This window comes from Eptatretus burgeri, chromosome 6 (genome assembly GCF_056783735.1).
Source record: "Eptatretus burgeri isolate ZD-2024b chromosome 6, Ebu_testis_v1, whole genome shotgun sequence".
Lineage (NCBI taxonomy): Eukaryota > Metazoa > Chordata > Myxini > Myxiniformes > Myxinidae > Eptatretus > Eptatretus burgeri.
In genome coordinates, this window is record NC_140966.1 from 42,004,707 (window position 1) to 42,030,259 (window position 25,553).

Genomic DNA, 25,553 nt, shown 5'->3' on the forward strand with positions numbered 1-25,553 from the left:
CAGCAATATACCTGGCAAGTTTCAATGAGATCGGACCAGTGGTTGTCGAGAAACAGCGGTCACAGACAGACAGAGATTGCTGGAATTATCGATAGATTAGTGTTTTCAATGTATTTTAAGTAGGCCCAGTATCAAATTTAAATCCCGATTACACGTGAACAAAAAAACGAGCTGAGCTTACGGTCTTTTTGTGACGTCAGCGATTGCTATTTACTCGGCTATTCCGCTCGTTTGCTTCTTCTTTTAAGCTTTTTTGTGTGCAAACGTAATTTGGGCGGTGTATGCGACGTCCGTCAGCAAGGTCGATGTCGTGACTCAGCTCTCACCCTTTCAGTGAGTTATTCCTGTGGGTAAATCTTTTTACACTTCAACGACTCCATTTGCAAACAAATCCATTGTGTTACAATATCAAACTGTCGGGCGTCATAATCATGTCGATTTCACGGAATGTTGTTTCCTCAGGTGAATGCACGGCATGCCGACATGGCGCGGTTGGATCCTGAGGCCCAGGTTGACGATGTGGGCGGGATGCTTGATGGCAGTCTCGGAGAGGGCGCGTTCACACGCTCTTGTCAAGCTTTGGTTCAGCAACCCCAAGCGGCTGGTGATGGCTGGCACTTTGTGACGTTACCAGTGCGTTCTTTATGTTCTTTCTGTTTAATATATATATATATAATTTTAATCTATTCACGAGGGAATGGTGCTGCTCATACACCGCCTAAAACCCAACACCTCAACGGCAAATTTGAGTGTCGTTTATGTCGAGCACGAAATTAAAAGTTAAACTTCAAATAAAAATGGAAACCCTAAAAAGTGACGGTGTCTGTGGTAATTTTTTTTTTTTTAATTAAAATTGACGAAATACCGGTTTGTGTAAATTCGTGTGATTCTGCTTTTACCCCCCCTTAAATTCCTCTCGCGATTTGCAGGGGTGTGGTTTCATCACCAATCGGCGAGCTATCTCTTGTCAAGCCAGCCGTTCCTTATCAATTGTATCTCGTTTTAGTGCTTGCTTGAGTGCTTAAAATGAAGCGAGCCGCTTGGCGAGCGCTCTCCAAGCCGCTTGGTTCGTGGAACACACGACGACACATCCCAGCTGTGATCGAGATTTGATCTTGGAATGTGTTGCATTTATTAGGTACGCACCAGGAGTTGGTGGTATTTATTATTATAAAACGAGGTCTTGGCTCGTGGGAGGGGCGAGCTGACGAGGCTAATGCTCTGACAGCAGGGCAGTGGATGCGACGAGGGGATGAACAAGATGGAAGGCGACAATGCAAGTATGTAAGGAGGGTGTAATACTGTTACGGATCTGGAAGCCTTTTGCACACAAACAGACAGCAGTCTCGGTAGCTTAGTTATTTCGATGAGTATATGTTTATAGTTAGAATCCCTCCTTCTGTCTAATGGGAATTTCGTGTGTGCGCTGCGAGTTATTTTATAGTAAGGTTTTTTTTTTTACCTCTACAACAACAACAACATCAAAAACAACTACAACAACGCCACCGTCCGTCATTCAACCCGGTCGCCATTGCCCACGTGTTTTTGGCTGAGGGCGTGGGCGGAGCCTCCGTCGCTTCAGATCTAGGCTCTGCCCCAAGAAAGGGCATGGACCGTTTCCTTTAGCCAATGAGCGGAGGGCGAGCACCACACGCGTGCCCCAGCCAATCGGGAGGCTGACCACGAGTCGTCCGACAACCCCTCGTCCAATCAGGAAGCGAGAGGCGAGAAAAGAAACCCCTCCCACCTGAAGAGAGAAAAAAAGAGACGAGAGGACGGCAGACAGGAGTGTTCGTGGCGATTGCGGTGCGGTCTGTGGTCGTTGTTGAGCAGTCTGCATTCCTGGTGACGATTGCGGCGCAGTCTGTGGTCATGGTTGAGCGGTCTGCAGTCTTGGTGCTGACAACGCCAAGGTCGTGGGTTCGGGTGGTTGGTTCGAGTCAGTGTGACCGCACGAGGCGGGACAGGTACCCCGCCCCGGCTCAACCGACTATATACCAACGGGGTCCAGTTTCGTGTGTGTGTGTGTGTGTGTGTGTGTGTGTGTGTGTGTGTGTGTGTGTGTGTGTGTGTGTGTGTGTGTGTGTGTGTGTGTGTGTGTGTGTGTGTGTGTGTGTGTGTGTGTGTGTGTGTGTGTGTGTGTCTCCATCCGTCCGTGGGCCCCGTCTGTAAGTAAAATCGTTAAGTGCCTTGTTCATTGTACATTACATTTATTTTATTCATGATAACTCTGCTCTTTTTGTGCTCCCCCACCCCAATTAATGTAAAATTAACCCCCGTGTTAAATGTTCCAGTTCGTTTTCTGTGCTTTCTCCCATTGACCTAGCAAGGTTCATATTGAGAAATAGTAAGGCCATTTGGGCCGGTAAGTTGCCATTTTGACCGACGGATCTTTGTAATCCCTGCTTGGTTTACACCCGGATCGGGTTCGGTAAACGGTCCGTTCCGCCCGAGGGCCGTCGAGGGTGTGGTTTTCCCCTGTAGTTGGACGACGTGGGTATTTAGGTATATTGAAATTAGGCAATTAACCCTACCCCATGCTGTCAAAATATTGGCAACCACGGTCCGCTAATGGACCCGTGAACTCTCGGACTTATCCAAGAGCCACGACCTAAATTCCGGGTGTTCGGTGGGAGACGACTCCACTGCTCCACCTCGTGGTCGTTTATCGCCACTGACTCCGGCCCACAACAATACATCATGGGTAGGAAATAGGGTTGGGGGGTGGTCTGAGAGGGTGGTGCACTGTCGACTTGTACCGCTAGAGTGAAGAGTTGAATAAAACAGATGAAGTAGCTGTTTTGCATGCAGCCTACAGCTGCTGGTTGCATCATTATTATTCTCCTGGAAGCGCAGCTGTGCCGGTGATGCTGTGCCCCTGTTACCAGTAAGCTGGTACTCATTTGGCCGACCTCAGAAGGATGACTGGCTGAGTCAATCCACCTGATGTTATTTCAACGGCACGACAGGGGCTCAAACTCAACACCTGAAGATCGTAAGCCAGCTACCTTAACCATTAAACCAACACCAGGCTTGTATATGAAGTAAGCAGGCTGTTTAAGTGGGAGAAGAGAGGAATGAAGGAGTGGATTTAGGGGAATGAATCGAGAATTTTTACCTTTGTATTGCACGTTGCATATTGTTACGTTTGAGGGGGGGATGCATTCAAAGGGTAATTAGGATGTTTAATTAGGTATGCCATGCTGTTCGAGTGTACCAGGATCTCGATGTAATAAGTAGCAATTCAGTGGTGATAAGTTGTCCAGTAAATGTCCATTTCTTCAAGGGGGAAATGATAATTGTCATGTAATTAGATAGGGACACGGGATAGGGTAAGTGTGTCTGCGTAAACCCCTTTTAGTATTCTCTGGAGGCTTGGAGGCGCAGGGCCAATAAAACGGCTCGATTGGAAGTGACGAGGACGGGAGGATAAAAAGGCTCTGTTCGGGGAAAAGGTGAAGAGGAAGAAGATCGGGACAGAAAGACCGTTTTTTTTGGGGTGGAGGTTGTTGTGCTGGGAGCGTGCTTGTTGTTGCGCTGATTCGGCCCTGGTTTTATCGTGTCTTGTAGCCTTGCTGAGCCTCGTGCCTCACCTTGATTGGCTCTGGGGTTCTGCTGACTCGGAGTACGGGGTCGAACGGCGGGCGGACCTGCCTCCCTCTCCTGCTCGCAATTTGGCGCCAGAACTGGTTCCCTGGCGGCTGTGAGCGGACTTGGGCCAAGACCAGGAGGTCGACAGCACCACGGTTTCTCCTGCCCCCCCCCCCCTGACGAGAGCAAGGCCAGTTCGTCCGACGCCAATCCAGGGACTGTTGCGTCCACACCACGGTCCAGCCTGACCACCAGGAATAGCTACGTTTTGTGTGTGTGTGTGTGTGTGTGTGTGTGTGTGTGTGTGTGTGTGTGTGTGTGTGTGTGTGTGTGTGTGTGTGTGTGTGTGTGTGTGTGTGTGTGTGTGTGTGTGTACCTGGTGCCTTAGAGGGTTTGAGATTTGTATATTCATTGGAATTGTCTGTGTTTTCCCCACGCCCGATCCCACACCATCCCGTCGAATCGCCCCGGATCCCTCTTCTTGCCGAGTCTTGTTATTTCTGGTTAGAGGAATAAACGTTATCAACTCAGTGAAAAGCGACTCGTGCCACCTTCCTCGTCCCGTTTGCGGTTGAGCGATTAGAACCGCCACCTTTGGGTTATAAATAAATAAACCGCCTCCATCGTTTCGGCTCATTCTACGTTGGCGGGACTGTTCAAGTCCCGTGAACGTCACAATATTCTGATGTCACGAATGATATGACAGGTGTGCTTAAGCACCGAAATGACAGGTTCCAAGTTTTAATAATAAACAACTCGATAAATAAAAAACAGATATGTTGATACAAGGACTAAAGTGACCCTTTTAAATCATTATAGTGCGGCAACTTAGCTAAATATAGCATAACGATTGTGCATTTTGTGAGGAAAGCACCAAATTTGGCACACTAGTAGCCTATCATATTATGAACAGATTTGGATATTGGGCCATCTCAAATTCAGCCGCTGATGGCTGTGGCAGCCATTTTCCACTGCCATCAAAAATTTTGAGATGGCCCAATATCCAAATCTGTTCATAATATGAGAGGCTACTAGTGTGCCAAATTTGGTGCTTTCCTCACAAAATGCACAATTGTTATGCTAAGTTGCCCCACTCATAGGTATTATTCACCTGAACAGTTCTGTGAATGTTAACATTTTGACCCTTTTCATGCTGATCAATCTGTACTTGGAGTAATAAACCTACCCCAACTTATCAAGTCAATTCAGGTCCTCGAGCTTGCACTGCTTACCCCTTCATCCGATATAAAACAACTATTTTGCTGTTACTATTCATTAAATGATTTTAATTGTTGTGAGGAAGCGTGCACGCCAGATAATCATCTTCTCTAGAATGGAGGGAAAGTATGCTTAATGCATGTATGTTGTATCGATGCATCATCTCCTCCTCCAAGAGGATTGACTTGGGAAGCTGAAAATTTCAGCGATTCATGAGGGCACCCTGAAGTTGTGCATGTGCAAGTTTTGTTTGATTCCATCAAGTTTTGGGGAAAAACCCCCATTTTTTTGCCCATCTTGCCGTTTTCTTCCTTTGGGAGGCAGGGAGGGGGTGCAATTGGAATTAACCGAGCTATAGTGTTACGGATTTGGAAGCCATTTACACACAAACAGACAGCAGTCCCCAAGTTTAGTTATCTCGATAAGTATGTGTTTATAGTTAGGGTCTCTTACCTGTGTCTAATGTGAATTACATGTGTGCGCTGCGAGTTACTTTATTAGTCAGGGTTTTTGTAATACAAATTGAGCCTCCAGCCAACCGAAACCATCACTCCTTCACTTCGCACATCGTGCCATTACACACGCGTGTCCAGCCACGTACGTGGCCGGAGATTTCCATTGCGTCAGATCGAGACTCCGCCCAGAAAGGCAGGGGCGTGCCTGTTGTCCAATCACGCACAGAGGGTGACTTTCCCACCACACCCCAGCCAATGGGGGTTGAGATTCCCACAGAGGGCGACTTTCCCACGACACCCCGGCCAATGAGGGTTGAGATTCCCACAGAGGGTGACTTTCCCACAACACCCCAGCCAATGAGGGTTGAGATTTCCACAGAGGGTGACTTTCCCATGACACCCCGGCCAATGAGGGTTGAGATTCCCACAGAGGGCGACTTTCCCACGACACCCCGGCCAATGAGGGTTGAGATTCCCACAGAGGGCGACTTTCCCAAGACACCCCGGCCGATGAGGGTTGAGATTCCCACAGAGGGCGACTTTCCCAAGACACCCCGGCCAATGAGGGTTGAGATTGCCACATAGGGCGACTTTCCCACGACACCCCGGCCAATGAGGGTTGATATTGCCACAGAGGGCGACTTTCCCACGACACCCCGGCCAATGAGGGTTGAGATTGCCACAGAGGGCGACTTTCCCACGACACCCCGGCCAATGAGGGTTGATATTGCCACAGAGGGCGACTTTCCCATGACACCCCGGCCAATGAGGGTTGAGATTGCCACAGAGGGCGACTTTCCCACACACCGCGGCCAATGAGGGTGAAGATTGCGACAGAGGGCGACTTTCCCACGACACCCCAGCCAATGAGGGTGGAGATCGCCTCAAATGGCGATTTTTCTCACCCCGGACAAGAAAGGAATAAAGGAACGCCAGAATGGGGAGTGTTGGTCGTCTTGGGGGGTCGCGGGTCTTGGTGCTGGCTGGTTCGTCTCGTCCTGGGTCATCGTCATCTCTGGTCTTCTCCTTGGTCTTGGTTCGTTGGTGCGTGGCTGGTTGGAGAGCGCGGTCCCTGGTGCTTGGTGCACCAGACAAAGTGGGTGGGTTCGAGTCCCCCCCTCCCTGAACCAGCTCATCTTGACCAGACCGCACGAGGCGGAACGGTGCATGACCGAATTCTTACCCTCAGCTCGCCTTCCCTCCCGAGCTGAAGGGTCAAATAAAGGCCACGGCCACCATTTCTTTTGGGTGTGTGCGTGTGTGTCTGTGGGCCCAGTCTATAAGTAGCAATTGTTTAAGTGCCTTGTAAATTGCATTTCTGATAGTCGGTTTAACTCTGTTCTTTTTGTGCGCCCCTGCCCCATTATAAATAAACCCCCAATTGTTCAATGTACCAGCTCGTTGTTGTGCTTTCTATTATTGACCCAGCACGGTTCGTGCTTGAGTAAACCAGTAAGCCGGTTGGACTGTAAGTTGTCGTTTGGACCGACGGACTTTGGTAATTCCGCTTGGTTACACCAGACCGAGGTCGCTAGAGCGACCCGGTTCGACAGAGTCCGTCGAGGGTGTGACTTCCCCGGTAATTTGACGATGTGGGCACTTAGGTATATTGAAATTTGACTATTAACCCTACCCTACGCCATCAGAGAATTGGCTAGCACGGTCCTTAAGTGACCCATGACCTTTGGAGTTATCCAAGGGTTACACCTTGCAAATCTGGGTGTTCGGTGGAGACGACCCAACTGCTCCACCTAGCGGTTGCTCCTCGCCATCGACCCCCGGCCCACAACAATATAACCACAATGTATTATATATATATATATGTATATATATATATATATATATATATATATATATACATATATATATACATACATACATAGATACATACATACATACATACATACATACATACATACATACATACATACATACATACATACATACATATATATATATATATATATATATATATATATATATATATATATATATATATATATATATATATATATATATATATATATATATATATATATATACATATACATATACATATATATACATATATATACATATACATATATATATATATATATATATATATATATATATATATATATATATGCACGTAAGCAGTACGCATGTTTTTGCTTCATGTATGTGACCTAGGTTCTTTCATTTATTTATTTATTTTGAGGGAGCGATCGAGGCACGATAAGCGGTCTGTTGCCTATACACCGCCCAAATAAAGGGATACGTCAGAAGAACAGGTTTTACGTTTGGATCAAGATCGCAGATTGGCAAGACGTCTCGTGCGGTACTCTCCATCATTAAAAACCCTCAGAAGTCAATTAATTGTTCTTATGTTAATCTTTATGAACTTCTGAGGATGCAATCCAAGTATTAAATGTTATATATACCATGTGTGTGAAATTTCATAATTTGCTTGTTTTTTTTGATGTCCCACAAAACAATTCAGTTGAATGTGGATATTTGTGTATTGTTGTGTCATGTGTCCATGGACTAAATTCAATGCTGGGCATGAAGGATGCACCCGGTGGTGGTTACCTACGGAAAGTTGAGTTGGTGAATCTCCCATCGATCGGCACAGAATCCACTGATTTATACCTGCAATGTGAGACTTCATTTGAGGTTCGTAATTCATAGTACCGTAGTTCGGCTTCAAATCTACAATAACAGAGTTGTTTCTCTCTTTTCATTTTTTTCATCTGCGAGTTGTGATTATTGTATACTCTGTGGAGTGACAAGGTATAGCTTACAGGTAGCGGAGCAGACTCGCCATTTTGCTGTTTCGACTGGATTTACTTTCCTTCTTAATGATAAGCCGTTCCTCTGTTGCTTTGTAAGTGGAGTGCTGCATCATAATGTGTGCCAACATTTATAGAACATGTTCAACCAGCTGTCCTCTCTGCTCACCTTCACTTGTGGATGCAAGATTCCACAATACCTTTCATCTGTGATCAGTGGCACAGCCATGCATTCAAAATGTATGCAGCCAGCATCCAGGTGTTGCACACACATGGATGATTATCAAGTTCTACTGTTGTGTAATCATCATTACCTCCACCACCAAAGGTGGAAGGAGGTTATGTATTCACACATTTGTTACTTACGAAATCTAAAGATTTCGTAAGTGTATTGATGACTTCCGTTTCTGTTTGTATGTTTGTTTGTTTGTTTGTTTGTTTGTTTGTTTGTTTGTAGGCACGATAACTCGAGAACGGAAGAAGCTACCAATGTCAAATTACACCACGTGATTCAGGAGGGTGGTGGCTAGCGCTGATTAGATTTTAGTCAAAATCGGTCAAAGGTCAAGGTCACAGTGAGGTCAAACATCCAAAACATTCGATTTTTGATGGTTTGGAACAGAATCATCGTAGAAACTTCTGGTTTGCGTCGCTACCTTCTCGAGAGACAGCTTTTATTAGACAAGGTCAGAGGTCAAGTTGACGATTTCGTAAGTACCAGTCTATGACTGCTTGTTTGCTTGTTTGTCTGTTTGTGTACAAGATATCTCAACAAGTTGTGGACAGATTCCGATGAAACTTGGTGGACAGGATGGGTGTGTGACAAGGACGAATTTCTTAGATTTTGGTGAAGATCTGAATCTGGATCCGGGTACGAGAATTATTTAATTTTTCAAAGTGATTCTTGACCATTGAGAGATAGGGCCAAAAACGATGCAGTACTGTATAGCATGATATTTCAAAAATGTATTGGGCCTAATATGTTCTCGTGGATCAGGCATTGCATGGCGGAGGTATGCGCTCTACCGAGTGCCCTTCTCGTTTCTACTGTATTGGTGAGATCTGACCTATTGTCTGAAATTCTTTTTTCTCTCTCTCTGTTTACTTGTCATTTGTTTTTGTTTTTTTTATCTGTATTAAGTATCCTATTCACTAACTTGTGATTGACAAACTTTCACACTTCAAAATTATTTATATAAAAGCCTTTGTTGTCAGTCATCACTCCAAAACAAAATACCTGACTCAAAGAAGTTGTAATTTGTTCATGGTGCTGGAGATAACTCACCTACTCCTCAAAAGCCTGGTGCTGGTTTAATGGTTAAGGTAGCTAGCTTAAGATCTTAAGGTCTTGAGTTTGAGCGCTTGTTTTTTTCAATTGAATTAACACCAGGTGGGGTTGACTCAGCCTGTCATCCTTTTCAAGGTTGGCAAAATGAGTACCAGTGTACTGGCAATAGAGGACACTCAGTGAAAGCTGCACCACCTTAACCATGAAGCCATCACCAGGCCTAGTGTAAGTTAAATGTTGACGTCAAGCCAAAGTTGTAATTTCTGGATACACACCCCATTCCCTTCCCTTTCTGAGCCTGTCGTAATTAGTTAGCGCAGTCGAGCGACTGATGTTCGAACAGAATTTGCATTTGTCGTGTCACAAACGTCGGGCTCAGTGAAACATGAGAATTGAAACCGTACAGTCTATGAGTAACATCCTTAAATGTTGTTCTTCACTACATGATATCTTTGTTAGATTGTATTAACAGAGGCTGCAGTTTTGTGACTGTCCAAGCAAACTTTTATACGAATCAGATCGTTTGGCAGATATGTTACAAAGAGGTATAAGTTGTAGATATTACTTTTAACATGAACAAATCTTATGAATTGCTGTGAAAATGTTTGTTCTATTGTTATTGGTATTATTATTGTTGTTTTACATGGTCTAAGGACTGTGGAGGAGCTGCAACACAAATCACGTGCACACACGCAAACAAGTTTTGACCTCAGTCACTGACCTTGGGGGAACTGACGTAATTTTTCAGGGTGCCTTGGTGACTGGCTGCACCCTCTTTTGACGTCATTCCTTCTCTACAGTCAGCAGTATAAATTTCCTCTCTCTTCCCACTTCCATGTTATGCAAATTAGTGGGATTTATCTATGCTCTATTCTCCGAATGCTGAGCGTCAAGCGAGGAAAAGTGTCATGTGCCATTTTTCGTCTTTGGTATGATGTGGCTGGGGTCTTAAATCCAACCACCTGGACTCAGAGGGGACTGTCGAACTACAGAGCCACTGAGTCTGGTTCTCATTTTCATTGTGTGACAAGTTCCTCCCTCCCCTCCCTTCTGTCTTATTCAGGTTGAAGATGACTCAGCTTGTACGTTTACATCTGAAAAAGGTCTTGCCGCCAGGTTTGAGTACCACGTAGTGTACTCTCCCAGCTATGCTGTCCCAGTACTCTACTTAAATGCACATACTCTGGGTATGGAGGTTATTGAAATTTCACTTTTTGTCCCTTCTTTCTTTCTATTCCCATTTTCTTAAAAAAAGTTATTTTTTAAATTCTAAACATCATTGGATGTTATCATCTACTATATAAATGGCAGTCCTTCTGTCTGTCTGTTTGTTTGTAACCAATAAGCTCCTAGACCAGTGAACCGATCTTGATGAAACTTTACACACATGTAGACCTAACATTCAGCTCCAGGATGTGCTAAGTGGCTTTCCATAAGAATGAAAAAGAAAAAAAATATATGTATATGTATAAAAAATATATATATAATTTCCATTAACAAAAAAAAAAAAATGGCTTTCGAATAGTGCGCCGGCATATTAATCGTAACAAAAGGCTTCATGGTTAAAAATGCTCGGGTTTTTTGAAATACAAGATGTTCGTATTCGTTGACTTTTTACAAATACACATTCTCCTCCTGTTATTTGAATTCTCGAACTGCACGCGCACGGCAACAGCTAACTGCTGATAGATATGCTCATGAAAGAGCCAGGCAAGCGGAGTCAGCTGCAGAGAGAGAGAGAGACACAGACACAGACACAGACACAGACACAGACACAGACACAGACACAGACACAGACACAGACACAGACACAGACACAGACACAGACACAGACACAGACACAGACGCACGCACACGGAGACGGAGACGTCTTACTGCTGATAGATCTGCTCATGAAAGAGCCAGGCAAGCAGAGTCGGCTGCAGAGAGAGAGAGAGCGTCACCTAACTGCAAATAGAGCGTCACACCGATGGGTGAGAGAAGCACAAAACTCACGTTCCAGCTTTCTCGGTCCGGGTTTTGGCAGGACATCAAGGACAGTTGCCACTGCTGCTAGAAACATTGAGTGGCTCAAGGCCGCCTTCAACTCTGACCTCTCTGAGGAATATGGCAGCATAAAGCCTTCCTTCCATAAATCTGAGGAATAAAAGAAGCTTTCCCAATTTTCTCCATACAACTAATGCCTCAGTCTAACTAGCGTGAGGAAAATAGGGCAAATTTCCCGGGTATTACCGGGTACTTCAGCTAGTTTACTATAAGACTATTGCCATTGTCGAAAAATTCGATGGTTTTGAGAACCGCTGTGTTCTGTAATCCAGTCCTTGCTTAACGTTGAAGGTATGTTCTTGAAAAGTGTGACTTTTTAATTGAAACAACTTCAAGCGAATCCAATTTCCCCATAACAATTAATGTAAATATGTGGGGTGGGAGGTCAAGTTCCAGGGTAAAAATTTTTTATCGTCAGACGAAAGACATTTACGTATGGAATACAAGTTTTAATTAATTTTAAACAAACAATTTCATATCATCATCTCTAGTTGCTTCAGATCCTCATTCGGTTGCTCTTCTCCGTGTGACTGCAGAAGCCGTGTAACATCGGCTTCTTCCACCTCATCAAAATCCGCTTTATTGGCCAAGCCGAGGATAACTTTCTTCATAGCAGGAACCACATCTTTCACTCCTTTCAGGCCAAAACTTCCTCCACAAATCATTCATGCACACTTGAGCAATTTCAGCCCAGGACCCAGCAATGTTATCGATGCACAGTTTGGTATATATAAGGTCTCTACTGTATGTACTCTGGTTGGCTTGTTCACCAGTATTTACGGTACGGCTTACACACCGGGATTTATTGTATGGTCTGAACTGTAGTTTAATTAAAACGAGGAAACCATTAGTGTCGTGATAAATTAGAGTGAAAATGACTCTATAATGGAACGGTGAACGACTTTAAATGAGTCTGTTCTCTAATAGATCAGCGATTTAATAATGAAACAATGTTAAGCGAGGACTTGCTGCAATGTGATGCTCGTCTTGATGTTGCTTTCCTTGCATTCCTAAATTGGTAAATCAATAAAAACTTCTTTTTCAGTCAACAGCCCTGACAACTTGTATGAGATGTAATCAGTCTTTGGTGTTATAAAGAAAGCAAATTATGATCCGCATTCACAAAACAGTATCTTTATTTTTTTTGACAATAATTTTAATCTTTTAACTAACAATCACATTTCTTTAATTTCTTTCATTCCATATTATGCTGTAGATTTGCTGATCAACCTTCATGGTTTGATTAGGAATCACTGGCAGCTTTTTCCTCTGTGCCACGCAACATGTTAATTGCCCTGTCTGCAGATGGAAGACGCCTATCATTGGACTCGATTCTTTCCCGAGCATCCCTGACATTGCGTGTCGGGTTATATGGGGCAGGAGCGTCACGAGTATCAGGTGCAGAGAGCCAGGATGGGGATGAGGATGATGGGCTGGCAGAATGTGCCGTACGCTGGGATGGACTTACACAGCAGGAGCACCCATTGCTGGGGCATCCATTTTATGTCTTGCATCCTTGTCGTACTGCCCAGCTATTGCAGCCTATCGTCAGCCTCGCACGTGCTGAGAGAAGGTAAAACAATTAAATGTTTTTTTCTTTGTTTGTTCCTTTTTGACATCGTCTGTCTGTCTTTTCAAAAGGCTCAACTCTAAACACTGCACAAACAAGAGGTATAAAACACTACTACAGGATTGAATAAAACCATCAAAAACTTTTCTTAAAAGAATAAAGAACATCATAAAGACAAGAACAGCACTTGGCAGAGCGTTTAGCTCCGGCAGGCTGAACAGTTTATGTTTTGTATTCCACTGAGAGGACGTGTCTGCATCCAGACTTTAAACAAAATCGAATAAACTTGTCCTTGTCACACTCCCAACCTGTCCACCAAGTTTCATTTGGATCCCTCCACAACTTTTTGAGATATCCTGCAGATAGACAGACAGAGAGGGGTGAAAACATAACCTCCTTCATCTTCGGTGGCAAAGGTAACTCGGAACAGGCTTTTATTCTTTTATATGAACTTGATTTTTTCTGTGTACAAGTCGATTACCCCCCTCCCCCCCCCCCAACCCCCTGGAAGTCTGGCCCTCGACTTGTACTCAGAATAGACGGCAATGCTGATAATGATTCTGTACCTTGCTTTAAATACTGTACCTCCTATATGAAAGCAAACGTTGAAAAACTACATTCCTAATTTATCTGAAAGGTCATCCCACAAAGTGGTCCAAATAATATACACAAAACCGCTCATGAATATTCATGATTCTGGAAGTACCGTAGGCAGCGATGCGTTGACGGTATCAGGGAGTAATTAACACTTCCATTGTCCTGACTCGATGACAGTTTTGCTCACCACCACAGTTGATCGAGCTTCAATTTTTGTATTTTTGAGTGTATAAACCGCACTTTTTTTTAGCGGCAAAAAAGGGAAAAGTTGGGGTTGTGGTTAATACACGGGTATAGAAAAAAAATCAGTCTTCATAATGATCAATTCCCAATATCAATTATATTCCAAATTAAGATTTTTTTTAGTCGTCAGAATGGCTGTTAAGCTAAATTTCGCCGTTTAAATTGTGAAAATCGGTTCAGGTTAAGACTTTTCACAGCGTTTTGTTGAGCATGTGTGGAAATGAAATAAATAAAAAAAACCGGAGATGCCTCGTGGCTCTGAAAATGCCATTAAACACAAAACGAACAACACCTGGTCTCACATCAAAAGAAGAATTGTTCACAATTAACAAATATCACCTGTCGCTTCGCTGATGGGGATACTAAAGGGGGGAGGGAGAAAAAGAGGGGGAAAGAGGGAGAGAGGAGTGACGGATCGAGGAGGGGTGGGGGAAGGCAGACGTGCGGTGGAGTGTTGAACACCGCCCGGGTCAGAGACAGAGAGAGATGCTTAAGGAACAACACACGCTTGGCTGATATCGGCAACAACCCAAAGCCCATGAGTAGCTTTCACCGAAAGAAAACGTTGTACTTTGGAGACGCTTCAGGGATATGTTCACAAACTTCAGTCTTTTTAACTGCTGCATGTGATGGGTGGAAAAAAATTTGGCTCGTTAATTTAGTAAACACGTTAATACAGCAAACGGCTCAGAAATCGGGTGTTATTTCACAACCACTCGCTCGTGCCGACGGAGCATGAACCACTCACCCTGAATGACCTGGTGCGGAAAAAGCCTCCGCAGTGAGTGAACAATTCACTCGGAATGATGAAGTGTGGTTCCGTTTTCGACTATCGGGCACTCGGCAAGTGGCTTAAGCACTCATGCAAGCACTCCAATTGAATGGTTGATATGGAATGGTTGGTCAGGCTGTCGCTGCATATCATAAAGGATCTCTTTAACTTTAAAGCCGCTCTTCACCGTGCATGCAGCAGTTAATGAAATAAAATTAATTCGTTCAAATAATGACTTTATCCACAAAAGAGTTGCAGCTTAATGCAGAACAACCCTGGAGACATCGAAAAGTTCAATCGCCCATGAAATAATATTTTAGATCCACCATCTTGCCTGCTCATCTGTGCACTTGTCACGTGGTATATCGGTTCGGGATCCGTGCAAATGTTATAACTTTTTTTTCAAATGTCCGTTTTTTACTAGATTTGCTTTCATTCCCTGCAGAGCACCTCGCACAACCTCCATAAACAGACACATTCTGGCAGACGCTATGGATAGGCAGTCCCTCTGGGTGACTGGGCACAACGTCTTGTAGCGAATACATTAAATCGTAAAGCTCAATGAAGCTGGTTAATTTTGGCACGTTCCTAAGTTTTTTGTTCATTCATTATAATTCTCCAAACAGGAGAAAAAGATAAGTTTAATGCTTTGGAAATTTCACATTTTCCTGTGTATGTATGGAGAAGGAGGGAACATAGTCTTGCTTGCTTATATTGTTGGAGTTATGGAGGAGACACACTGACACACTGACACACTGACACACTGACACACTGACACACTGGACACACTGGACACACTCGAGACACACACACACACACACACACACACACACACACACACACACACACACACACACACACACACACACACACACACACACTGACATTTATTAGTATAGATAGCTGGAGTCATTGTTGTAGACACTTGCAGATCGAGTGTATAATAACTTTATTGACACTCCAAATATAGCAAACAAGAAAAACAACAGCGAGAGCATCCTTCACGTTAAGCCATGCACCGAACCTCTCGTCACTCAGTCGCAGCTCCACCCCTTTTTGTCCCACCTCCGTTAGAGGGAAAATGTACTGGTTACATTCGACGAGCGAATGAATGCTATCCGGTCCTTGCAGGGAAAGCACCGTTAAAAGTCTACTGACTGAGTACCCACCTCAAATAAGCTTGTGCGCAATGTGACGATCAACACTGCTGGTCACGAGAAGGACCGATTCACCGTCGTGCTCACCTGCACCGCAGACAGTGGCAAGCTTCCCGCATTTGTCATGTTGAAAAGTAAGACGATGTCCAAAGACAAGTTTCCAGCTGGCATCATTGTTCGTGCACAGCAGAAGGGGTGGATAGACGAGGGACTGGTCCAGGACTGGGTACACACGGTCTGAGGTAGTTGGCTGGATGGCGATCTCTCCTGATGGAGCATGCTCGACCTGGATGCGTTCATTTGTCACAAGACCGACGACACTAAAGTGCTGCTCCGTCAGACCAACACCGATCTCATCATCATTCCAGGCGGGTTGACATCGCTCCTGCAGCCCCTTGATGTGTCCATTAACAAGCCTTTCAAGGACAGGCTACGTCGCTGCTGGTCTGATTGGATAATAATGAGTGGGGAGAAGACCTACACCAAGAGCGAGAGAATGAGAAAGGTCGACCTTCTGGATCGTCAAGGTGTGGGAGGAGATACCATTGGATATCAAGTGAGCATTTCTGAAATGCTGCATCTCCAACAACATGGACAGCACAGAGAATGACATAATTTGGGAGGAGGAGGCTGCAAATGACAGTGACAGCGGTGGGGACTTTCTCTAACGTGGTTTGGACAAAGAGTTACGTGCCGTCATCGACGAGGAAAGCATTGACGAGGATTTCCTTGGGTTTTGCTGAAAAGCATCGTCAAACCCAAACGGCCCTTTTCAGGGCCACAAATCCACAATAAATATGTATAATACCGGTATGAATGCCTTTTCTTCCTTTTTCTATTAACAAAAAAAATCCTCTTTGTAATTTAAAAAAAAAAAACTTCTTGGTATCCTCTCCTCTCTCTTCAACTTCTTAGACGAAATTAAGCGGACATGGGAGTAATCATGTTAATATCTCTATCACTTTGTTCCGTACAAAGTTCATGTATAAACGTATTTAGATCTACATCAGAAAAAAAAAAATGATCAATATATTCATTTATTTTTAGGGTGAAAAACATGGGTGTGGTTCATACACCGGAATGTTTTTTTGGGGGTTTTTTTGAGGGGGAAAAACTGGTGCAGTTAATACACGGCCGCGGTTTATACACCAGAAAATACAGTATTCCAAATGGATTTATCAGTGAATGAAGGAAAGGAAAATGAGTAAATTAGTCAATTCGACCAATACTCCACATCAAACCCATATGCTGAAAAATGCCATAGTTTCCAACCAGTGTCAAAGCAGTGGTTGTTTCCTGAAGCCAATGTATTTAAATCTTGTTGTTCCAAAAAAAAAAACGAAGGGAAATACTTTTTGCTTATTTCTCACACTTTCATCTGGTTATCGTACCCCTGTCCTCATAACCTTGTCTTTTATTGCAGACAGCTGAATTACCTGGTGAGTTGGCTGAGTACTGTGGGGCCTGCAGTCGGCTTGAGCCTGCCCCTGCATTTAGCCAAGTTTTAAGCCTGATTGCCTTTGGTATTCTTTTTGAAGTTCATCAGGCAGCTTACTTTAGTGTTTTGGTGAGGATTGCATCAAACTTCTGGAAATTTGTGTCTTTATCAAAGCAAAAGCAAGTACAAGAACGAGGCAATGCCTGTTGGTATTCCCATCTGAACCCTTAACTCATTATTTATGGAACCCATGTTCAAATCTCAGAGAAATATATATTTATATATCTATCTATAAATGTCCTTGTAAGTCATGTAAAGGTACACTGATGTCTCGTCACATCTGTCTTTTGATATAAGTGATGTATACAAGCTCCATTATGAGCTCAAAATTGATGTTAAGAAAGACATTTCAGCCAGATATGCTTGTTCCATGCATTCATACAAGCAGCTCATTCCAAAGCTCAAGAAAGTGTTTTTGATCTTGGAACTCGTACACAGTCTTAATATATACGTGTAAGGAACTCTATCTCTTCATCACTATCTTTATCTTTTCATTCTCTCTCTCATGTAGTTGTCCCATACTCATCCTCTCCAAATTCCCACCCTCCTCCTTCATAATTCATTTTACTCCACTCACTTTAATTCTCATAAGTGTGCTGCGTGAGTTACAATGGTCACACAGATGAGTGTGATACTTTATATATGGTGCTTGTGTAAACACATATGGTGCCCCCAACCCCCTTCTGTCTGGCAGTTTTGCTTTCCTTTTGTGATTCTTGGATGGTGGGAAAAACCATCCATTGGTAATGTGCACACCTCTGAGCTCTCTCTCCTCTCAGGTTATAGTTAAAATGGAATTGGTTACAACCAATCCCATCCAGTGCAACCCTAGTAGAAGCCCTGATTCATAAAGCACATTATGTATTCTTTTGGAAGCAATGTCTCTTAATTTATCGATCTCGCGATTTCTCTCTCCTTTGGACTTAGGCTCTGGACCACACAAAAAAGGGAAAAAGTCTTGTATTACCAAAGAAGCTCCAGTAAAGTTTTCAAAGTCCTGATTTCAAAGTTGTGCAAAACAGATGATGCACAAGCTGAAATTTTATTTTATTTTATTGTATTTTTAATCTCGATTAACTGGACAATTCTCCATAATCGACCTCACAGCCAAAAAGGGGAGTTTCAGGCTCCCTCAAAAAGGCAAAGGTTCACCTGTGGATGTGGTTTGATAGGTTATACTCCAAGGTAGATTGTGAGGTATGATACTTATTAAAAATGAGTAGCTTTTCCCCGATGTCATGTGACAAAGATGGCAGCCAATCCAAATTTTCATGTCGGGAAGGTCGGTCTCGTTTCACAAATCTTGTAATATCCTGCTTGTTTTTCAAGATATCTTGACAAATTTTTTTTTCTCTGAAGTGGCATTAATGATAATGCTGACTAAACAACAGGCATGTCTTTAGGGTTGCTAATATGTAAACAATCAAGAAATTTAATACATACAACTTATTTTTGTTTGATCCTATTCCTCTGTCTTCGACTCCAGCTCATCAAATGCCATTAGTTAGGGAATATTGCAAAAATCTGCGAACAAATTCCTTACCAAGAAATTTCTTCACCAATGTGTTTGTGAGGGTGTCCACTAACACATTTCAAAAAGTTTAAATTCAACTCCCCTAAGGGAACCCGTGACTGGGGTCAACAGGGGTTCAATGACCTTTCTTAAGATCAAATTTTTCTTATATTTACATTCTGGGTCACAGTATCTGACAGGAAGCATCAAAATTATTCAAAGTAGGCTCATTTTAAAGCTAAGAACATATCTGACATGGTGATACCTAAAACAAATCAATATGTTAAAAAGTTTACGCAATTTTGAACAAAAAAACAATTTTTGTCATTTTTTGGGGGGTAAAAATTAACTTTTCTGGTCTACAATTCGTCTTCTAGGTAGATACCCCTTCGTTTCATTTTTCTGAAAGTTTCCAGCAGACTGCCCAAGATATGCAGCCTTAATGTATTATAAGTAAAACATTCTGGTATTTATAAAATTGAAATTATGAAAGGTCACTGACCTTTACTGTTTTCCCTTATTGTAACATAAATTGTAATAACTGTAACTGGGAATCCGGAATCGGTTTACCATCGGTTCGTCCACTTTTGTGCAAGGGTTTAAATCGATACTGCTCCACAATGTCAAATACCTCAGGAGTCGAGGTCTGAGTCTTCTCCAGACTCTACATCATCAGGGATACAGTTCATACATGTAATGCCTTTACAACTTCTGCATGCTGAGATACACTTGACATCATTCTTCTTGAAGTTGCACCGCCGGTTGCTGCAATCTCAAGCACAATTGCAGGTCGTGAACCGGAGCAGCTCCTCAGGAGCCATGGGGTCTACTGTTGGAACTGGCTCATAACCACGAACCCCTACCGTCCATCCATAGTCACTGGGGTCCAAAGATATGCTCTGCAGCAGCATCCAGTCCCGGGTTTGGAGATAGGCACGGAGAGAATGCTGTGCAGCTGCACCCTCTGTTGGAGGTAGAGTCTCTGGTTTGATCAGCCCGGCCGCCGCCTTCCGCGAGAGCATGTTGTATCAAATTGCACCCAAAGTAGTACCTGGTTCATGGTAAATGTGCTGGAAAATCGCAATACCAGCCCCGATCACCACGTCCTTCGTAGCCTGTACATCAAGGAAGATGTTCATCAATGCCCCCTGCACAAAACCTGTCAAATAGAGTCGTTTTCCCGTGGCCCCCGATTACAGAAACCGTATCACAACCGGTGAAAGCATGAGTAAAGAGCAGGTACCACCTCTGTCTTTCAGAGAGAGCTTCTTGGATCCTCCTGACATCGTAAGAGCCCTTCGATGTGGTTAAGAAGAGTGGATGGTTGGTGCTTGAGCTATGGTGTACCAGCATTATCAGCACGTCCGCGTCTTCCGCCCGCACCTGAAAATAGAATAAGATATGAGCAAAGCGTCTTGAATTTTGCAAACACGGTGAACTTAACAATTGAAAAGTTATTTAACTATGCTACTCTTCTTTTCTGAGGATAAATGCATTTTCGTAACAATGTGGCACATCAAAATACAAGTGACGTTACAAAAATGACGATCATGTGTTTACTGATGCCCAGTGCAGCACAACATTTGCATTTGCCAAATTAAAAAAAAATAACATTTCCTCTTCTTTTTTTATTTAACTCAGTTCATTAGTTTTATATGTGCCAATGTCAAGGTTTTTTTGTTTTGTTTTATCAACACAGAAACAAATCAAAAGTAATCGTCGTTGATGTAAGTAAAATACCTACACAAAATTTTACTGACCTCAACACAGTCATCTGTAGCAGCAGCCAGCGCCGCTCTCACAATCGGTCAGCATCATTGTCACACTGCTCCACGGTGATCTGACATTTCCGGAATGTTGAAGAGAGGAGATGGATGAGCTCACTCTTGTTCTGAGTGTTGTCCATGAACTTTGCCTTTGGTGTCAAATGTATCATATCCGGTCGAATCTGTAGATCACAGCAGGAGTTCTTGGTACGCTGGATGTGGTCGTGATCTTTTGGCAAGCTGTTATAGCCATCGAAGACCACAGTGATCTTCTGAGACCGACGGCCGAGACACTGCACGTAGCTCAGGTAACTGTCGGCAATCTCCTGCCAAGTCTGACCTTGTTCCCACTTCACCATGTAGAGAAGCCATCCGCCATCAACCACCAGACTGGAGCAGGCTTGGTCAGTGAGGTCATGCGGATCGGTCAACTCCTTCAGGCTCGTCTTGGAAAAGCCTGCCTTGTTCGCCTTGTTCATTTTATGATCTTTGTTGCTGAACAAGGACAAGGGGAAGGGAGTCAGCTCATACTTTAAGCTTGTCTCGACTGTCATATGCCGTTGGGCGAAAATTATCAGTCGGTTGAACAACTTGAGTGAGTTTAGGTGAATCTTCTTCTCATTAACCTTGGGAATCTTTCTGAGCGATGACAGGGCCTGTACCTTGAACTTCACCTGCATGGTCGCACTTACGAGTTGACTTCATGGTGACCTTGACAGACATGTTGTACAAATCACGTTTACACTCGAAGTGGTATCTCAGTCTTCCGACATTCCATGCCTCCTTCATGTGCTCCAAAATTGTAGCATTTCAAACCACTTCTGCATACGCCAACAGAGTGGAGTAGCCTTTAGGAGTTGCCTGTGCGAGCTTCTGAGCTGGCATCTCCAGGTCTTCACAGATGAAGCAATTGAGCGGAGGTGCAGGAATAATGTCTACGTCCATACTGCTAGCCTGTACTGCCCTACAAAGGAAAAAGCTAGGGTTAAAAAATTAGGGTAACAAAAGAAAAATACCTGTAATGGTTATTACAATTTATGTTACAATAAGGGAAAACAGTAAAGGTCAGTGACCTTTCATAATTTCAATTTTATGAATACCAGAATGTTTTACTTATAATAAATTAAGGCTGCATATCTTGGGCAGTCTGCTGGAAACTTTCAGAAAAATGAAACGAAGGGGTATCTACCTAAAAGACGAATTGTAGACCAGAAAAGTTATTTTTTACCCAAAAAATGACAAAAATTATGTTGTTTTTTTTGCTCAAAATTGTGTAAACTTTTTAACATATTGATTTGTTTTAGGTATCACCATGTCAGATATGTTCTTAGCTTTAAAATGAGCCTACTTTGAATAATTTTGATGCTTCCCGTCGGATACTGTGACCCAGAATGTAAATATAAGAAAAATTTGATCTTTAAAAAGGTCATTGACCCCTGTTGACCCCAGTCACGGGTTCCCCGAGGGGAGTTGAATTTAAGCTTTTTGAAATGTGTTCGTGGACACCCTCACAAACACATTGGTGAAGAAATTTCTTGGTCAGGAATTTATTCCCAGATTTGCCAGATTTCTGATAATATTCCCTGACTACATGCTTTTAGAAAGAAGAAGTTTTAAGCTTTCTAAGATATACAATGTGCCTTTGCTTCATGTTCTTGAGAGAGGAACCATTAAAACTTCATTCGGTGCAGTCACCATTCGCTGTCAGTTGTCATTAAGCTATAATGGGTGCTGCGAGGAAAATACAGTGAATTGGTTTTAAGTTGTTTTGATGAAGGATAAATGTACAATTTAATATGACAAATTAATATTATAAATGTACAATTTTAATGGCAAAATTTACCAAGTGTGTATTTTATAATCTAAAGACATTTCTTTTATTTGTATTAAATATAAAATAACCACTAATTTTGCTTTTCTGGTGGAATTATTTACCATACAAAGTCCAACCAATCAACATCAGACCATTGTCTGATTTAATATCAATATGTTAAAAAGTTTACACAATTTTGAGCAAAAAAATTTTTTTGTCATTTTTTGGGGGTTATCTTATCGAAGAGGTGTTATCTTCTTCATCAAAAACATTGCTTGTGTAGTTCTTGCAGTTGTTCAGTTCACACAAATCTGTGCACTCGAGCTCATTGCAGCAGCAAGAGTAGGACTGCATCCTGTAAGAGCATGCAATGCAGGAAGCATCTCACATTTATCTGGTCCTCATTTTTTGTGCAACTGCCTGATATCACAACATTTCATGATGTTCTACTCTTTTGAAAAAGTCTTCCACCAATTTCTGAAAATAATCTCAAAGCAAGCACAAGAACGTCAGTATTGTTGCAATCAATGACTACATTCTTGTTTCCATTTGCCACTGCATGATGCACATGTGGAATGAGCCTTGTGTTGGCCTCTCTGTATCAGGAGTTCAAGGAAGGAACTTCAGTCATTACACTTCACTTATCAACCAGCATGCGTCTTCAGCTTTGAACTGTATTGGCTTTCTACTTAGTTTCCTCCTGTAAAGTTGTCTTGCCATTCTTTGCCGATGATTGTTCTTGCAGGTTGTTCTTTGTTCGCTATTGTTACGTGTCAACCTCAGGGCACCGCAGCGAGTGCATTGGTAACCCAGAAGACGTCATGGCAGAAAATAAATACAGACACTATTGTGCCTTTGGTGGTGTTTTAAAGGTGTAACCAACATAGGACGGGAGACAGAAGGGTAACTTTATAAGGAATATTTATTAATCTCTACCATCTACCTTCAGCACAATAATGCTAATTAAATGTAACACTTAATGACTTTCCTAAGAATCCTCAAATTATATAAGTACAAACACCACAGACAACAATGCAGCTATAAGTTCACTTGCAATTCTTGATGTGGCAACTTATCTCAAGCAAGCAGTTTGTACAGTAAACCACAGTGGGTTATAATTTGGTGAGAAGTCGGCGGTGAGCACGGTTGAAGGGATCTACTCCGGAGGGTGCGCACAGGATGAAGCCGACTCGACAGTCGCATTTTACAAGTCCTCAGGAGGTGAAATCCTTGTATTACCAAAGCATGGAGAAGAACCTGAGTCCACAGGTAAAGCTGTATCAGATTATGAAGATGGGAACTCCAAGCTGTAAAGGATGATGTGTTACTTGAAGGACAGGATAGGTTGGAGGTATGAATAATCTCCAAGAGTATGCACCAGTCAACAGCCACATTTCTTCTCAAAAATGACACACCCAAAATGGTGCCAACAAGGGTATGCAAGGAGCAGCTTTGAAATTGTCACTGAGATAACAGCAGTGCAATGTCCGACAGGTAGGTTCTATGAGAAGAAGAAGTTCAACAAGGAATACCTCACAGGGTATGATATGAGAAGCAAATCTGTATCCCCACAGACCAATGCACAGCGAGGTGAAGTTGATCCATTGTGCTTGGGGAATAGGTGAGTCACTGAACCTTCCCTGGTTCACATACAGAAGACCCTGATTCCTCCTTCATTGAGCATGTCAGTTTTAAAATTGTATGCACTGCTTGAAACGAAGTGTGGCAGCTCAACAGAACGTGTCGTCGCCTTCTTGCTCTCCTGTTGTCCTTCTCCCCTTCTTCCATTCTCAAACTGTTGTTTTCTTTTCACGCCTGTGTTGTTGTTACTTAATAGCAAAGGTAACCTTTTCCAAGCACAATTAAATGCATATACTGGTCTGTAACAGCTGTGCTAAGCATGAAACTCCTCATATTGTTAACAGTTTGACTTGGCTGTATGTTCACGTAACACACTGGTTGAGCCATGGGCTCTGCAGCCTTTCTGAGTGTTTTGATGGAGATTTCAGAGTAGGTGTCAAACCTCAATGTGGCTTGATGATCCTGCCACTGCACATACTTTTGCAAACAATTTGCTTGCATTAGTTCCAAAGGTCTGAGGACCACACATGTTAAATTTGTGAAGTTGAGCCATTGCATCAAAAAAAAGTGAACAGCATTGGATGGAATGGTATTGATTAGATTGCGTCTTTGGTCATAGCTTCATAAACTTTGATTTGACAGTTTTACGCATCATACCGTCCGACAAAGCAAGGGAGATGAGAGGCCCCAAATCTTGCATATGCAAATTAGTTGTCTAAGGAATTACTTCCAGTTGTCCAAAGAGATTGTGGTCAGCCTTCATAGTCAGCCCTCCTCCATTTTAATTCAGACTTTAGAGGTTCGGTTATTGTCAGTGAGCATTTTTCAAGTGTTTATGTAAAACAGAAAAAAAAAACTCCTGTGATGGCAGATGTTTCTGGTTAAAGGCAGCATATGCTTCTCCAGCTGAGGGTGCAGTCAGCATGTCATGGTCAATATGGGGTCCAGGTATTGCTCTAGTAGCTATGTTCACCTAGGGAGACTCTTAAAGGACGCAGCTAATTCTGGACTTGCATTATGGCACAGATGTCTCTCTTATCACTCTTTATCCTTGAGATTGAAAGATCAGAACGAGCTGGTATTCTTTGGGCACCAATAATATGTCCTCTCTCCTGAAACATTCTCAAGGAAGCGGCTCTAACATCTGAAATGAGGTTAAAATGTTCCGCTGCTGAAAAGTCCCAGTTTTGTCCTGCCTTGCCTAAATAAAATGTTCTGCTTCACTCCCTTGTATCACCCATGCTCTTCTGCCTCTCTTTCTCTATTATTTTCTGACCATTAGACTAATGTTGGCAATTTGGCCTTTTTTTTTTCTTTTAATCTTTGATTTTACTTTCAATTCATTCTGAGAAAATTGTACATTTTTGATTTGAACTCGAACGTGCATGAGTTTGTGTCAGAATCCTACCTTCAATTCCTTGATGGGTCAGGATACCACCTTCAATTTCCTTCACATGAGGAACATCTTGTATATTGTCTGTTTTTTGCACTTTTAATTTTGCACTTGCAAATCTTCCCTTCTAGACTTGGTGATGACTAACTTTCACACAAATGTCTCCCGCTTTTCCTCTGCTCTAATTTGCTCATCCGATCATATGCTTGTGAAAGTCAACATCTGTCTGACTATTCTCAGAGAGTTTCCTCAAATCCGGTGAGCCTGGCTTTTCACCCAAG

General features: G+C 42.9%; 1 protein-coding gene and 1 pseudogene across 6 annotated transcripts; one reads left to right on the plus strand and one right to left on the minus strand.

Annotated features, from left to right (window-relative positions):
• Window positions 1–254: 254 nt before the first annotated feature.
• On the plus strand, window positions 255–25,138 carry ATG10 (autophagy related 10). 6 transcript variants are annotated; one of them, XM_085884727.1, is made up of 7 exons: window positions 265–346; window positions 463–633; window positions 7,815–7,919; window positions 10,387–10,510; window positions 12,675–12,942; window positions 17,132–17,147; window positions 23,044–25,138. In XM_085884727.1, the coding sequence occupies exons 2-7, from the start codon at window positions 484–486 to the stop codon at window positions 23,104–23,106; spliced, it is 726 nt and encodes a 241-aa protein (XP_085740853.1). In that variant the 5' UTR covers window positions 265–346; window positions 463–483; the 3' UTR covers window positions 23,107–25,138. The 6 variants fall into 6 exon arrangements, with proteins under 6 accessions (XP_085740852.1, XP_085740853.1, XP_085740851.1 ...); XM_085884726.1 differs by lacking the exon at window positions 23,044–25,138 and having other exon boundaries at window positions 255–333; window positions 17,132–22,393; XM_085884725.1 differs by lacking the exon at window positions 23,044–25,138 and having other exon boundaries at window positions 17,132–22,393.
• Window positions 19,352–21,054, minus strand: LOC147024633 (uncharacterized; annotated as a pseudogene).
• Window positions 25,139–25,553: the final 415 nt, after the last annotated feature.